The sequence below is a fragment of the Phasianus colchicus genome, chromosome 17, assembly GCF_987193195.1.
Source record: "Phasianus colchicus chromosome 17, bPhaCol1.hap1.1, whole genome shotgun sequence".
NCBI lineage: Eukaryota > Metazoa > Chordata > Aves > Galliformes > Phasianidae > Phasianus > Phasianus colchicus.
Window position 1 is genome coordinate 14020427 of NC_143452.1, and position 13054 is coordinate 14033480.

At 42.1% G+C, this 13054-nt stretch overlaps 1 protein-coding gene across 8 annotated transcripts in view; it reads left to right on the plus strand.

Annotated features, from left to right (window-relative positions):
- The window catches only part of LOC149915653 (uncharacterized), a 132806-nt gene extending 123710 nt beyond the window's left edge, over positions 1–9096 (plus strand). For 7 of the 8 annotated variants that reach the window (XR_016472026.1, XR_016472027.1, XR_016472028.1 and 4 more), the window contains one exon: positions 501–1874. Coding sequence is in view for 1 of the 8 variants with exons in the window: in XM_090152419.1 (XP_090008545.1) it covers positions 501–660; positions 8014–8205 (352 nt within the window). In the remaining 7 variants the exon portion in view is untranslated. Of the gene's footprint in view, positions 1–500; positions 1875–8013 lie in introns of those variants that run through there. The other variant, XM_090152419.1, reaches the window with a different exon arrangement.
- Positions 9097–13054: the final 3958 nt, after the last annotated feature.

Genomic DNA, 13054 nt, shown 5'->3' on the forward strand with positions numbered 1-13054 from the left:
AATGAGAAGCAATAACATCTATTAATTTATCTCCTTTTATTTTATGGGCATGCTTAATTTAAAAGTGTTGTTGGGGTTACATTTTGTCATATAAAGGTTGTTTGGGCCTTTTATTAGCTATGATTCATTCTGCATATCAGCACAAGGTGGTGATCATGCTTTCAGTCTATATCTGTTCCACGATGCTCAGTTATCCGTCTGCCCTTGAGCTATCGTAGGTATGGATTTGCATGTACACTGTTCTCCTATGACAATAGTATGCCAGGAATGACCAGTCTGGTATTGCCTGGTCAGGTGAGGTTCCATTCAAATAATGTACATGCCACCAAAACAATTCAGATCAAAGGTCTGTCTTTCAACAGAATTAAATTGTACAGACTTCTAAAGCAGTTTTAGCAGTTGGCTTTACAAATGAACTTGTGTCAGCTGCTCTGTATGATGACTGAGTAAATTACTTACGTATCTAATCTTATCTAACTATCTGTCTGTCTGTTTTTCAGCATTTCAGTACCCATCACCATATTATCTAGGCGCCACCGTAAGATTAAGGAGCTCAACATGATCTGCTCAGAGGTCATTAGCAGAGCCTTTCATACTGGAGAAGGTCGGAGGAGAGTAAGGAAGTGCACAGCAGAAGAAAAGAAAAAGGAAAAGGAGGTGGTAAGCCATTTTAGTTGTGCTCATCCTGTGTGGCTTGCTTAGCTAGCACGGAAATATCAGAACCTCGTGACAGCTGTATTTATTCTGATACGAGGACTACAGGACTTGTTGTTACACTACTGTTATGTCAGAAAATTGTCTTACGTGGCCCACAGTTTGGATCTTTATGATTTCTGTATATTGCTGCCTCACAACAAGATAACTCAAAAACTCCTAGCAGAAAGCAAACATTGCATCTCAGAGAGCCACTCTCTCCAAACTAATAGGTTAAAATTTGATTTCTGGCTTAGCATGTGAGTCCTACAAGCACTTTATGCTTCAGGAAGCAGAGAGGGTGTTTTCCAACATGCACAAAGTTACATGGGATCCATGGAAACAGAAGACCCAAACTGGTTTCCACTGAAGACACTTGCTATAGACTCTTTCATTGCCATGAGCACGTGCTAAGGGCAGCCTAGGAATATTGCTCTTTGGAAAGGTGACGCTGTCTGTACTGTGTTCACTGATGCAGCCTGTTGTTACTGTTTCAAGAAATACATTAGTAGGAGAAACCTGCCAAAGTTCTTTTTTCTTCACCACTACAATTAGGAAGGCTGGTGCAGTCCTGCTGAGACCAATGGTGGTATGCTGACGTGCTCAAATAAACCCACTGAGGGTCTTTTCTACCACTTTGGTACAAAAACACCAGGGGATTTACACTAGGGGATAAATAGGTAGTTCCAAAGCAAGAAGGAAAGAGCCAAAGTTGGAAGCTAACCACAATACGTGGGAGTAAGCGATTACCAAAGGCTTCCAGTAACTCTGCTATCATCAGAGACTGGCTTTATGGGTATGGCCTCAAGAAGTTTCCCTCCACTTAATTAAAGAGGCAGATAAGTATCTAGGTGGAGTGTGCAGATAGGTTCTGAATGAGTTATCCACTAAGACTGGTTCACTGCACCTATTGTTAAAGCCAAAATATAATATCAGATTAATGCATTATATTTGCCTATTATAGCACTATGTCATCATTATATGACATGTTATAATTAAAGCCTGCGTTAGAAACAAAACTATTTGGCTTGGGATAAGTTGCCTTTATAACTTCTGTGGTTACGATTTCCTCCTTTTCTTAACCCCTTAAAATGGCATAATATAGCTATTTGTAACTGTATAAAGAAAGTTTCTAGTTTCTGATTCTAATCTCAGGTAATTCAATGTAAATAAAGCCAAAATCTGGCACATAGTCTTTTCCTGTGTCTGAATATTTGCAAATAGAGGGAAATGCCACACTGCTTGGGTGAAAGGAGTCACAAAGATGGGCACTTGATTAAATGAGAGTGCACATAACTCACCATCTAGCCCATTTGGTCTGTCCACATCGGTTCCTGATTTTGTACACTTCCCCATTATTTTTCAGGGGAGGAAGACATTCAGTATGCTTTTACTCTTTTTCTTTCCTGGAACTATATAAGGAAAAAATGGTTATTAGACTGCTTTATGGATGCAGCTCTCAGGAAACCATGCTCAACAAATGCAAATCTGAAAAATGGGTGTGTGATTGCATGCCTAACTTGGAGATACGATTAAGATTACAGTTTGGGTAACTGACTATGCTAATACTTTTAATGAGTGATTTGCATATGCAAGCTTTTAAATTTCAGAATTTGGTGATTCATGTAGTTAAGTGCCAGCTTTGGCCTTACTGTCAGAGTTAGGCAGAGTGTGCCAGCCATATCCCCTATCTCCCACATCAAATGCACAGAGCAAATACTGTCACCACTCAGGATGTAATTTCCTGAAAATAGCCAGGCTTTGTCTGTTTGAGAAGCAAGCATGTTGCAGTTAGGAGTTTTCCTGCTGTTGTTCAGCTTTTATTATTTAATATTTTGCAATACTCTTATATAAATCTTTTATATTAGTAATCGAACTTTGCATTTGTTTAGTTTGGAGATGACCACCTTAATAAACGTTAATTATGAGAAGAAAGCTGCCAATAGCCAGGGGTGCTATCCCACTGACTCAGCCAATCCGTGAGAGTTGATTCTGCCACTGCAATGCTGGTAACTCAGTAGTTTGCTTCCTAATTCTTACTGACCTTTTGCCCAGACTTGGGCAGAGCTGGATTTGGCTGTGGTAACTCTGTGTGTGTTTGGGCCTTGGGCACAGTGGGCCCTGTTGTGTTATTTCTGTTTCACAAAGATCTTGGAAATGTGTGTTGCCTTCATGGTACATGGTTTCCTGTTCAGAAAGGTTCCAGGTTTCTCAGATCATCAGTCTGGGATATATGCAGACTTTTGATTTATATAGCTTATTGGAGGCACATTTTTAGCATCTCATCTAAATAATTAAATTCCTAGAGGAAAGAATGAAGATTTAGAAATAATAATATGCAAAAATGTGGGATTTTTTTTGCATACAAATTTTATGTCACCAGATTTTCCATTGGTAGCCTGGCCTCGGCTCAAGAGGAAATTTCCCTCCGTGGTGCTTCCTCACAGGAGTAAGGCACTGAACTCGGTCCCACTGCGCCAGCTCCTGCACAGCTCCGTCGCTGTGAGCAAAGCAGGATGGAATGGGCCACACATGGGCAGTCCAGAATTGTGTGTTCTTGTCACTGCTAATTAATTTTCTACCTTGCAAAATACTTAACAGTACAAAACACTGCTGATTTCTTTTCTCTTTAAACATTTCCATCATCCTTTAAAGGTGCTTTCATGAGTTCCATTCTATCCTTTTCTGAGTTGATTGGTGAGTCAAGCCTAATTACATAGATGGTTTATTATCATGACATGTTGTCCCTGAATAGCATGTTCTTACGTACTCAAAAAAACTGCAGCTATAGCCACCAATATCAGGAATACATACTGTCAAAGACAAGGGAGTTTGAAAAGAAAATGCTGAGTCAGAGAAATTGACTCCTCAGCATGAACATGAACATTTTCATGAACAGCATGAGAAATGAACACTGAGCTCAGATTCCAGGGAAGAAAAAGGAAGGTAATATCCAACTTTTCATTCATTTTAAATACCTTGAAAGGTGCGAGGCATGATAAAAACACAGCCCCTGCAGAGGACTTCATCATGAGGAACAACCTTCTGTACTCACTGGGTCAGAAAAATGACTTTCTAATGGCATCTGCCTGTTTTACATATGTAATAAGCTAAACTCTGTGTGGTCGTGCTACTGCCTGGAAAGTGTTCAGAGTGAGACACAGCTGTGCTTCTAGTCATTGCCACCAGAAGATTGGTCTAAAGAGCATGCACTACAAAATAACTGAGAGCTTTCCCTGCTGAATTTGTTTTTATTTTTAGCATTTGATACAGACTTTAAGTAGTTAATATATGGTTTTGTGAATGTCTCATCTCATATTTCACACTTTTGTAAACAACTGATACCTGAGACACCCTCCTCTGGTCCCCCATACCCAGGAAATATCTTTCTGCAGACAGCAGAACTGAAGCATTCAAAGGTGAAGCATCTTGTCCAAGAAACAAGTTTTCATCAATGCCAGAGACAAGACTTCAATTTCCTTGCTCCAGACTCACTTGGTTATCATTCCTACATAGTTATATGGTGCAGAGCCTTTGTAGCAGTGGCTGAAAAGCAGCTATCTGGAACACCAAGCACAAAATCAGTGCAGCTTGCTGTACCACACCAAAGCCCACCAGCTTGCTGGGCTGCGTAGCCTGATCAGAGCCTTCCTGTGGTCCTTGGCTGATGTTTAATCCCTGCAGGGAGGCTGCAGGAGGGCACAAATTAGCTCAGAGAGTGAGTTCTGTGAAGAGCTTATTAGGTGGTCACATTTACCTCCCTCCTCCCCTCCACGGTGGCAGTGACAGGAGGGAAGAACCTAGAACCACATTTATAAAGAAGTTTATATTAAGTGGGCTTTTCTGTCCTACATTTGTGCCGAAGTCATTTGGTAATACACTGTGGAGGTTTACAAGCTGTGGATGCAGGAGGCTGAGTCAGAGTTCCCAGGACATCAAAGAGTAAAAGGCAGCATTCCTCACAGGCCAGCTTTATGCAATATTAAATGTTTCTGACATGGATAATTTTCCCTTTTGTGCTCTTCACTTCCTACCCGAGTGCCAGTGAGAAACCATTCTCAGAATAAAGCCTGTTCTGGAGCAACTGAGGGATGCAAGGTCTGAAATGTTGATATCTGAAATGTCTGGTGTAGACCAGCAAAGCCTGAATGCCAAAGTGGTGAGAAAGGTCCTTAGGAAAGGAGTATGGTACTGCTGGGAGATGGCACCCACCTTCTTCTTTAATGCAGATAGTGATGAAGCCAGGTTCTGCCTGCTGTATTTTCATAGGCAGAAGTACTTGCTGCAAAGATCGTTGAGGATGAAAACCAACCCTATAATTTCTGGACTTTGTAGAAAAGATAACCCTAAAAATGGGAGCAGCATGCGATGTCTGCCTTAGGTCTTCAGAAGCCAGGAAGCAATAGAGTCAAGAGGCCCTCTTCATTATAGGAATCTGTTGATCAGGAGATAGAGAAGATACTGCCTTGAGAACACAGGTACTTCCTAGATTAGTTTTGCAGTCTTGTAAAAGGCATTGTGTTTTTCTCTCCCGGGTAGATGGAGCTTTGCTGACAGGTAGAGCATATGCTAATTTTTTTCCACATCTAATCTTGCATTAAATGCTGAAGTAGAATTATTGCAGAGAAGGGGGTGCTGTGGAGGAGCACAGACTGCATCCTCCAGCCCTGCTCCGTGAGCTCCTTAACAGTCACTATTGGCAGAGGGTACACAAATGTGCCAGGAGAGATTTGTGCCGGAGCTACACAGAGCTGAAGAGTGCTGCCCTGCTCTTTCTTGCAGAATTTTACCTCTTTTTTGTCTTTTTTAAGAGAAACATTGTTTTACTTGTATAGTAAACTGACTCCAGTGCCAGTAAAGCAAGCCTAATTGGCAGGATTAAAGACTGATCATTTCAATTTATGCCCAGAACAGGTAGGGCAGCAAAGAAAGCCTCTCCCACCCAACCCCACCTCTTCTCACCGATGTGCCTCAACCCTGCCCTGAAGGGACCACCTGGAGGGCTGAGAAGGGAGTTCCCTCCCTGTGTGCAATAAAAAGGCACAGTCCTACAGTAAATACCGGATTAAGCTTATGGCTGTTTAATAGTTAGTGTACTCTGGTAATAAAGCTCTTGCTGGGCTCATGCAGAAGAGCACCTGCTAGTGAATTAATGCAAAAGCAGGAGCCATTTGCCAAGGTTTTACCTTAAACAACTTGGCAAAAAAACACTAGAGCAGGATTTTCACTTCATATGGCCGTGAGGTCAGTAGGAAAACAGTTCAGTGCCCCTATCCTGTCTGTTGGAAACAGTTCCCATCACTGCCATGGCTTGCAATAGCCTTCCCAGAACCATGTACTGTTGGTATCACTTCCTTCTTTTAAAACATCTTTGCTCCATGGAAATCTGCCCTGTACTCCTTTTTATTCTTTTTTTGCCAAATCTTTTCCAATTTGCCAACCTTGTGAACTGTATCCCCTCCAACCAGGCATAGGACTGTATTACAACAGATCTGACTGCATCATTGCCACTCTTTCTGAGTGCCTTTTTTTTTACAGCCAAATGCACAGGTGCTAATTCTGGAGTTGACCCATATTTGTTACTGACAGAGGAAGAAAAGTACCAAGAAGCAGTGGTTTTCTCCTGTGAAGTGAGAGTCTCTGATCATCTAAATAAAATGCTGTTAAAAAAAACAATACCAATAGCAAAACACCCTGTGCAAACACTGTGTGATAGTCTTTAGTGAATCTGCCTTATGCAACTGCAGAACTAAAATAAAAGTAACATTTTCCAGTAGCCATGAATAGAGCTCAGATTGCCCAATGCAGGCACCATTGCTTTTCTCAGCATGTGCTTTATCAGTTGCCTTCCAGCCCAGAGATGTCCATGGTTCTTGGCAGCATCTCCTACTGATGTGGAATGGGTTGTTGCTCAAGAATCCTTTGATCACCAGCCAGGTGCTAACACCATTTGCTGTAGCAGTGGCTTGCAGGTCCTGTCCAGGACACATAGCAAATGGGCCCCTTCTGAACACTGGAAGGAGATTAGGATTTCTTTTGGCCTGTTTGAGTGCATTACATCACCATCTTTTGAACATCCAGGTTTTCTGCCATGTTTTCTTTCCCAGGACTTAACACCTGTGACACAGCTGCATCACAGCCATAATCCAGAGGCCAGGTGGCTATGCCTGGAACTCTGGAAGGATGTATTTCAGGAGAGTACTTGGCACATCCAAAATTTGAAAGCTTGTGTTCTGCATTGCTTTGCTTCTACTCAGGCAGAATTTGCACTCGAGTGCTTTGTTGTGTTGGGGCCCAATGGCTGAAAGAGGTGGTACCTCCCTACTTAGATTTGCTTTTTTTTTTCCTGGGAAGTGAGAAATGCTGAAGCCTCTACTATTGCCTTTTGTATGGGAATGAACAGCCCATGTGACTGGGTAGCTCTGGAGAAATTGAATATACAACATGAAAATACTCAAAATTTGCTAGGCATGTGCTGTAAAATGCATTAAAAACATCCCAGAGATTGATCTCAGATCTGTGTACATACAGATCCATGCAAACAGATTCGTGTGAATACAGATCTATGCATTTATCATTATTCATGTGAGTGATAATAGTTCCACTGAAAACTACAGCTACTTGTATACAACAAAGCACACATGTAAAATCTAAAAATATAATAGGCAAATACACCTGCAGCTATGGCAACTGCACTTATAACTGAAGATCCACATATGTGTGTACAGCTTCTATTACATCTGGGAGCTAACCAGCAATCTAAAGAAATATGATAAACTGATGAAAGAGTCAGGACCAGAAACTGTCTTCCAATTCCGGAGCTTTTGCTAAAGCTCATTTGTCCCTTGGTGCTTAATTTCTGACAGTGTTCTGCATTCATTAACTCTGCAGCTAATATAAGTTCCTTTCGAAGTGTGTGAGGATACTGTGAACCCAATAGCTGAAGTCATATCCGAACGCCTTCTGCCTCCTCTCCCAGTCCCTCAGGTCTGGGGATCCATCCCAGCGGTCAGCACTAATTCTTAACTCAAAGCACGGGAATATTTTCTGCCCCCAGGAGTTGTCATCAGGAGCACATCAGTACAGAGCAGTGCGAGGAGCTGGGCTTTGTGTGGAAGTGAAGCGCAGTGGCTGCAGTCCAGCTTGTGTTCCTTTAGAAACCAAACTCCTTGATAATTACAGCTTTTTTTGTTAATCTATTCATCTCTTTGTGCCAAGTTAATCCCACTTTTTTGTTGTGCTCCCTGTACATTTAAACGTCAGACACATGTATCTTGAAGAACGGCATTCTGTGTTTGCTGTCTGTACTTTCGTCTTCAGAGAACAGCAGAGAGACTCAGTAAGACACCTGTGTCCGTGGAAGGTGGCACACTGCAGTCAGAAGCACCCACCCCAAGTCGCTGTCGGATGCAGAGGCTGAGGAATGAGCAGAACAATGTTCGTGCTGCTGGCCACCACTGCTCTCCTCCTGCTTCTCCAACAGGCTCCAGGCACTTTCCCTTGTCCTTCTGATTCCCTTCCTGAATTACTCCAGCCAAGTAATTGTTTCATCATGTTGCACAGAGACGTTTTGCTGTAGTGTCACTGTGACATTCATTTCTGAGACCAACGCTTCTCTTTTACACAAACACAACTCGGGCTCGCGCAGCTCTGCGGGCCCAGATTGCAGGTGGGCTGTGGGAGGGGAGCAGCCCAGGGCTGAGGTCTGAGAGGGATTTTTGCATTCTTTGAAGGAGACTGTGATTCCTGTTACTGTAATTTTTAGACAACATCAATGAGCTACCTACCACAGGCTTAATGAAATGCTGTTGCAATACGCTAGCAAACACGAGGTATTTATAGAAAACAAACCAACTGCTGCGCTTGTTTTATGTGGCGATGGGGACCATAAACTTCTGTTGCTTCTCTGTCAAAAATGCAGTTCTTTGTCTGGGATGTTCAAGACAATTAAAACAAGGTCCGATGACAAAGCCAGCACCTCTATAGTGTATAGAGGTGCTATGGAGGGAATGTGTGAGTTTGTGGAGGATTTGTTATTCTGCAAAATGGATGAAATTCTGAGACCTAAATTAAACCTCTGTGCAAGTACCCTGGATTCTGAGGAAATACTGTAATAGCTATGTAATGTGTGAGTTCCAGAGGCATGAGCAGATGGGACAAGGCAGAAAAGTGATGCTGACTGTAATTGGCTAGAAAATAGCATTAGAACAGAATACTCCAAATTTGTGAAGGTTTTAAAACAAATGAGGGTTAAATTTGGCTCTGCTCTGTAGAACTGTGACAACCAGTCGGAAGGTTTGGAACCAGATGTGTCCCATTTTAAGTGCAAATGAATTAGCTTCAGCAACTATTAACCCATTTATCCAGTGTTGAATTCCAATCCTGTTGTTTTTCACATAAATCCAGTTCCAGCCACCTACATTTTCAGGAGTGGAAGGGAGCTCTTTATTCAAAACAAAACATTCAAACAGTTTAACAGGAGGGAAAATGGTCATGGAGGGGTTTTAGTTCCCAGTAGATAAAACCATCCAAATCGGAGTTAGAGCTGTGCAGACCCTGAGAGCTCTTCACTGAGGCTCAGCAATGAAATGCTGCAGTGGCAGTGTTTCAGAGTCGCAGGGTCCATCCAGTATCACTGCAAACAGAAACTCTCTTGGAATTTCATGTAGTTCTGGATCAGAAATCTTACACGATTCTGACGTCAGTCAAAGGCCATACCTGATCTTTCTAGGCTCTTACACACTGCCCATGGAGTGGGCTGGGCCAACACTGCCCTCCGTCCCCATGGAAGAATCAGAACCTCAGAAAACCTCAGGATGTTATCTGAGTTCGGAATTTGTACCACGGTTTAGCTATGTGTAGAAAAGATTAAGCTCTCAGAGTATGTTTTTGGTTCCAGCAAATAGTTACATAGAAATCCATTCTTTTAATAACTTCACTCATCAGCTCAGGAAGTCTCTCAAAAGAAGAACCAATTCCCTCACACAGTTAACGTACAGTTTTGGCCTCATGCTTCTATTCTGACTTTCATGAGCAATTTAAAAATGTATTCAGAAATGGAAGAGAATTGTATCTTTGGGAGGAGTTAACTGAATTCCTACTTTTGTTTCTATTCTTTGACTGTACTAGGACCTTTGCAGTGTTCATGCATAGGTTTAATTTTTTCATACTTCACATTAGTACATAAGTTTTGCCCTAAAGTTCTGACTGCTAAGCATATGCATGGTTAAACACAAAAGAAGATGTTAATCATGACCCCATTCCCAGATAACCACCTGTGACCCAAACAGACTGAGTGCAGCACCCTGCTGCCCTGCTGCCGTGGTGATTTAGACTCCCTTGTGTTGCTGTGAATGCCAGAAAATGCAAGCCAATACTTATTATTGCTTCAGTGGTATTATAAATAGCAAGAGAAGATGTGTAATTTGGCCTCATATACATTTTGTCTTTATTAAAGCAGATACTAAGTTGCACTGACTTTTATTCTTGTCACAGCTAATGAGACAGTGCTTGAAAACTACATAGTATGAGAATAACTTTATGTTTTCACACACATCCACATCAATAACAGTTGTTCTAGCAATGAAATTGTAAAGGTAAACACTTCACACAGCTGTTTTTCAGATTGTAATTTTGATATATGAAGGCCGTTGCAGGAATGAATTAAAAAACATAATGTAACCAATTGTGATTGAGTCCCCCATTCCAATCACCTTAGGACCACGCGTGCAATTTGAACCATTTTATTTGATAGAAAAAATTTGTATAGAAACTGAATTAATTGTCCTGCACCTTCTGAGGGGCAGCAGTGGCACAAGGGTCAGAGCACTGGCACACAGCATCCCTGTATGTGCTTGGGCAGATAGGCACTGACCAGCAAGTCTGTTAACAGATAGAAGAACTGCTGCCAAAATTGTAGTGGTGTTTTTAGTTCTTTCAATTTCAAGTGATACATACAATTTCTTCAGCAGATATAAGCAAAGCATCAGATGCTTTGGAAATGGGAAGTCAGTGCTGGAGGTTTGGTCTGGCAGCAGAGTTTCTGCATAGAAAAGAACGCTGATTTCAGCAGTAATGAGGAAGACCTGCAGCAATCAGTCGGTGTCATAAATAATTTGAAAGGGAATAAAAAGTTCAAATCAAATAATTTTTATAAGCCTCCATAAATTAAAAATAAACTCCTGGAGTAAGTGCCTTAACTTCCCTGCGTGGTTTCCCTGCGTCTAAGCTGTGAAGTCTTACCACACATTGTACAGAGTCACTTTAGGAAAATAAGCAAAAGAGGCCTTGTGAGGAGACAACTGGGGTGCACCTGGTACTGCTTTCAGTTAACAGGATCTTATTTGCAATGGGAAGCGCTCTCATTTGGAGCAGAGCCACTGTTTGGACAGGGATTTTCCAATTCCACCACTGTGATTAGAAAAGGTATTTGAAATCTTTTGTCTGCTTTAGTACTAGAATTAGTGCTCAGGTTCATTTCCAAATTATTTTCTTCTTCTTCTTTTTTTTTTTTCTTTTTTCCCTAGGAAATGTTTTAATTCTGGGGGCTTTTTCATATCTTTGTTCATTAAGTAGGGTATCTCATGGCCTTCACGCACTGAGCTAGAAAGCTCTGAAAATGTAAGTTCCATAGGCAATATAAGATTAAGAACAAAGTATTCAGAAATTCTCATTATGATTCTTTCCAATTCCTTCTGAGATTGGTGTAACATCAGTGCTCATCAGTTATCCTGTCTAAAACTGCATCTGTCTGACAAAAACTTGCTGCTGCACAAGTTTCCCCCTCAATGAAGAATCTTTAATCAAAATAAAGAGATACACTGGAATACAGCAGTACATTAAATGTTCTTTAAATCACAGCAGCAACACTGCCCCAACTCCTGAAGCAGTTTAAGGACAGGAATTAGCTCATTCGTGCCTGACAGAGCTCTAGCTCCGAAACTGGATTATTACTCAAACAAATATAAATACCTTTAGTACATCTTATCTTTCAATCTACTCTGCCTCCCAGCCCTCATAAACTGAACTTTTGTTGGAAGCTCTGTCATTTAGAAAGAAAGAAATACAGAAATGTGTCTGAGGACATCTCCAGTCCTCCAGCAATTCTACCCTCGGCAGCACTCAGCTCTGACTGGGAACGCTGCTCGTAACTGTGGGTAACATTACATGGCCTACAGCACAACACGAAAATGGGATCTAACTATGTGGATAAGTTTCGTAACTAGAAGAATAGTAGAATAAACAGCCATGGGAGGCTGGAGAAATCAGCGTCACAAGGGACAGCCAAGACAAGATCTAACGTCTATCTTGCCTGCGAGAATTTGAGTCATGCAGGAGCTTGCTCACCCAAGAAAATCTATTCATAGGGTCTCATAAAACCAACTTAACTGCAGTGCACAAATTAAAAAGCAAACAGTGGAAATCTGTATTGGGTCTAACACTTCCCTGCTCGCTGCTGCATGGCTCCATAGGAGCACTGTGGGAGCAGAGCAAGCGGATCTCCCTGAGAGCTCTGGGAGTTCTACCTGCCGGGGAAAGATAGGATCTCAAGTGTCAAAAATGCACAGCAGCTCTTTCGGTAGGAAACATGCTTTGCTGAAAGGAACACTGGGAATAAGTGACAGACTCAGGGTTTGTCCTGGAATCCTGCCCTGCCTGCAGCAAATTCAAATGCTCTCTTGGTACAGAAAAGCTCCTCTGGATTCAGCTCAGCACAGACGATTAAGGACTTCCTATTCTGGGGCACTGGGAATCTGGATTTTAAAACATGGTACTTAAAGTTGGCCTAAGAGGAAAATGGAACACGCTGAGTAAGACCCAGTCCTTCTCTCAGCTCCCTGCACATAACCAGCCTGGGACTGTGAGCTGCTTGCACAGCTCTGGCAGCAGCACACAGGACACAGGAGCAGCATAGCTTTCGTCAGCAGGCAGAACAAAGCTCCAGCCTGATCGATAGCCCAGCAGGGCCTGCCCCCATCCCCACTCATCTGCTGCTTTTCCCCAGCTAACAGACACACAGAAACAAACACCTCTCAACAGAGAAACTCTAGCTACAGGTTTGAGAAGAACATCTCAAGAGGAAAGGCAAGGGGTTGTTGGTGTGCCTCTCACCTGGCGGCTTTCGCGAGAGCTTCCAAGCAGGGACCACATTACCGACATCCAACAGAAGCACTACTTTCTCATGTTTATTCCTGTAAACTACAAACATAAGACACGCTGAATCATAATTCAGAGAGCAGAAACTCCTTGAAGAGAAAGAAAAAAAAATTAAGTGAAAGCTTCCTCCCTCGCTTTTTCTTCCTCCCACTTCAGCCTTGCAGTTACTTCACCAGATCAGTCATGGTTTGGACAGCACACCTCA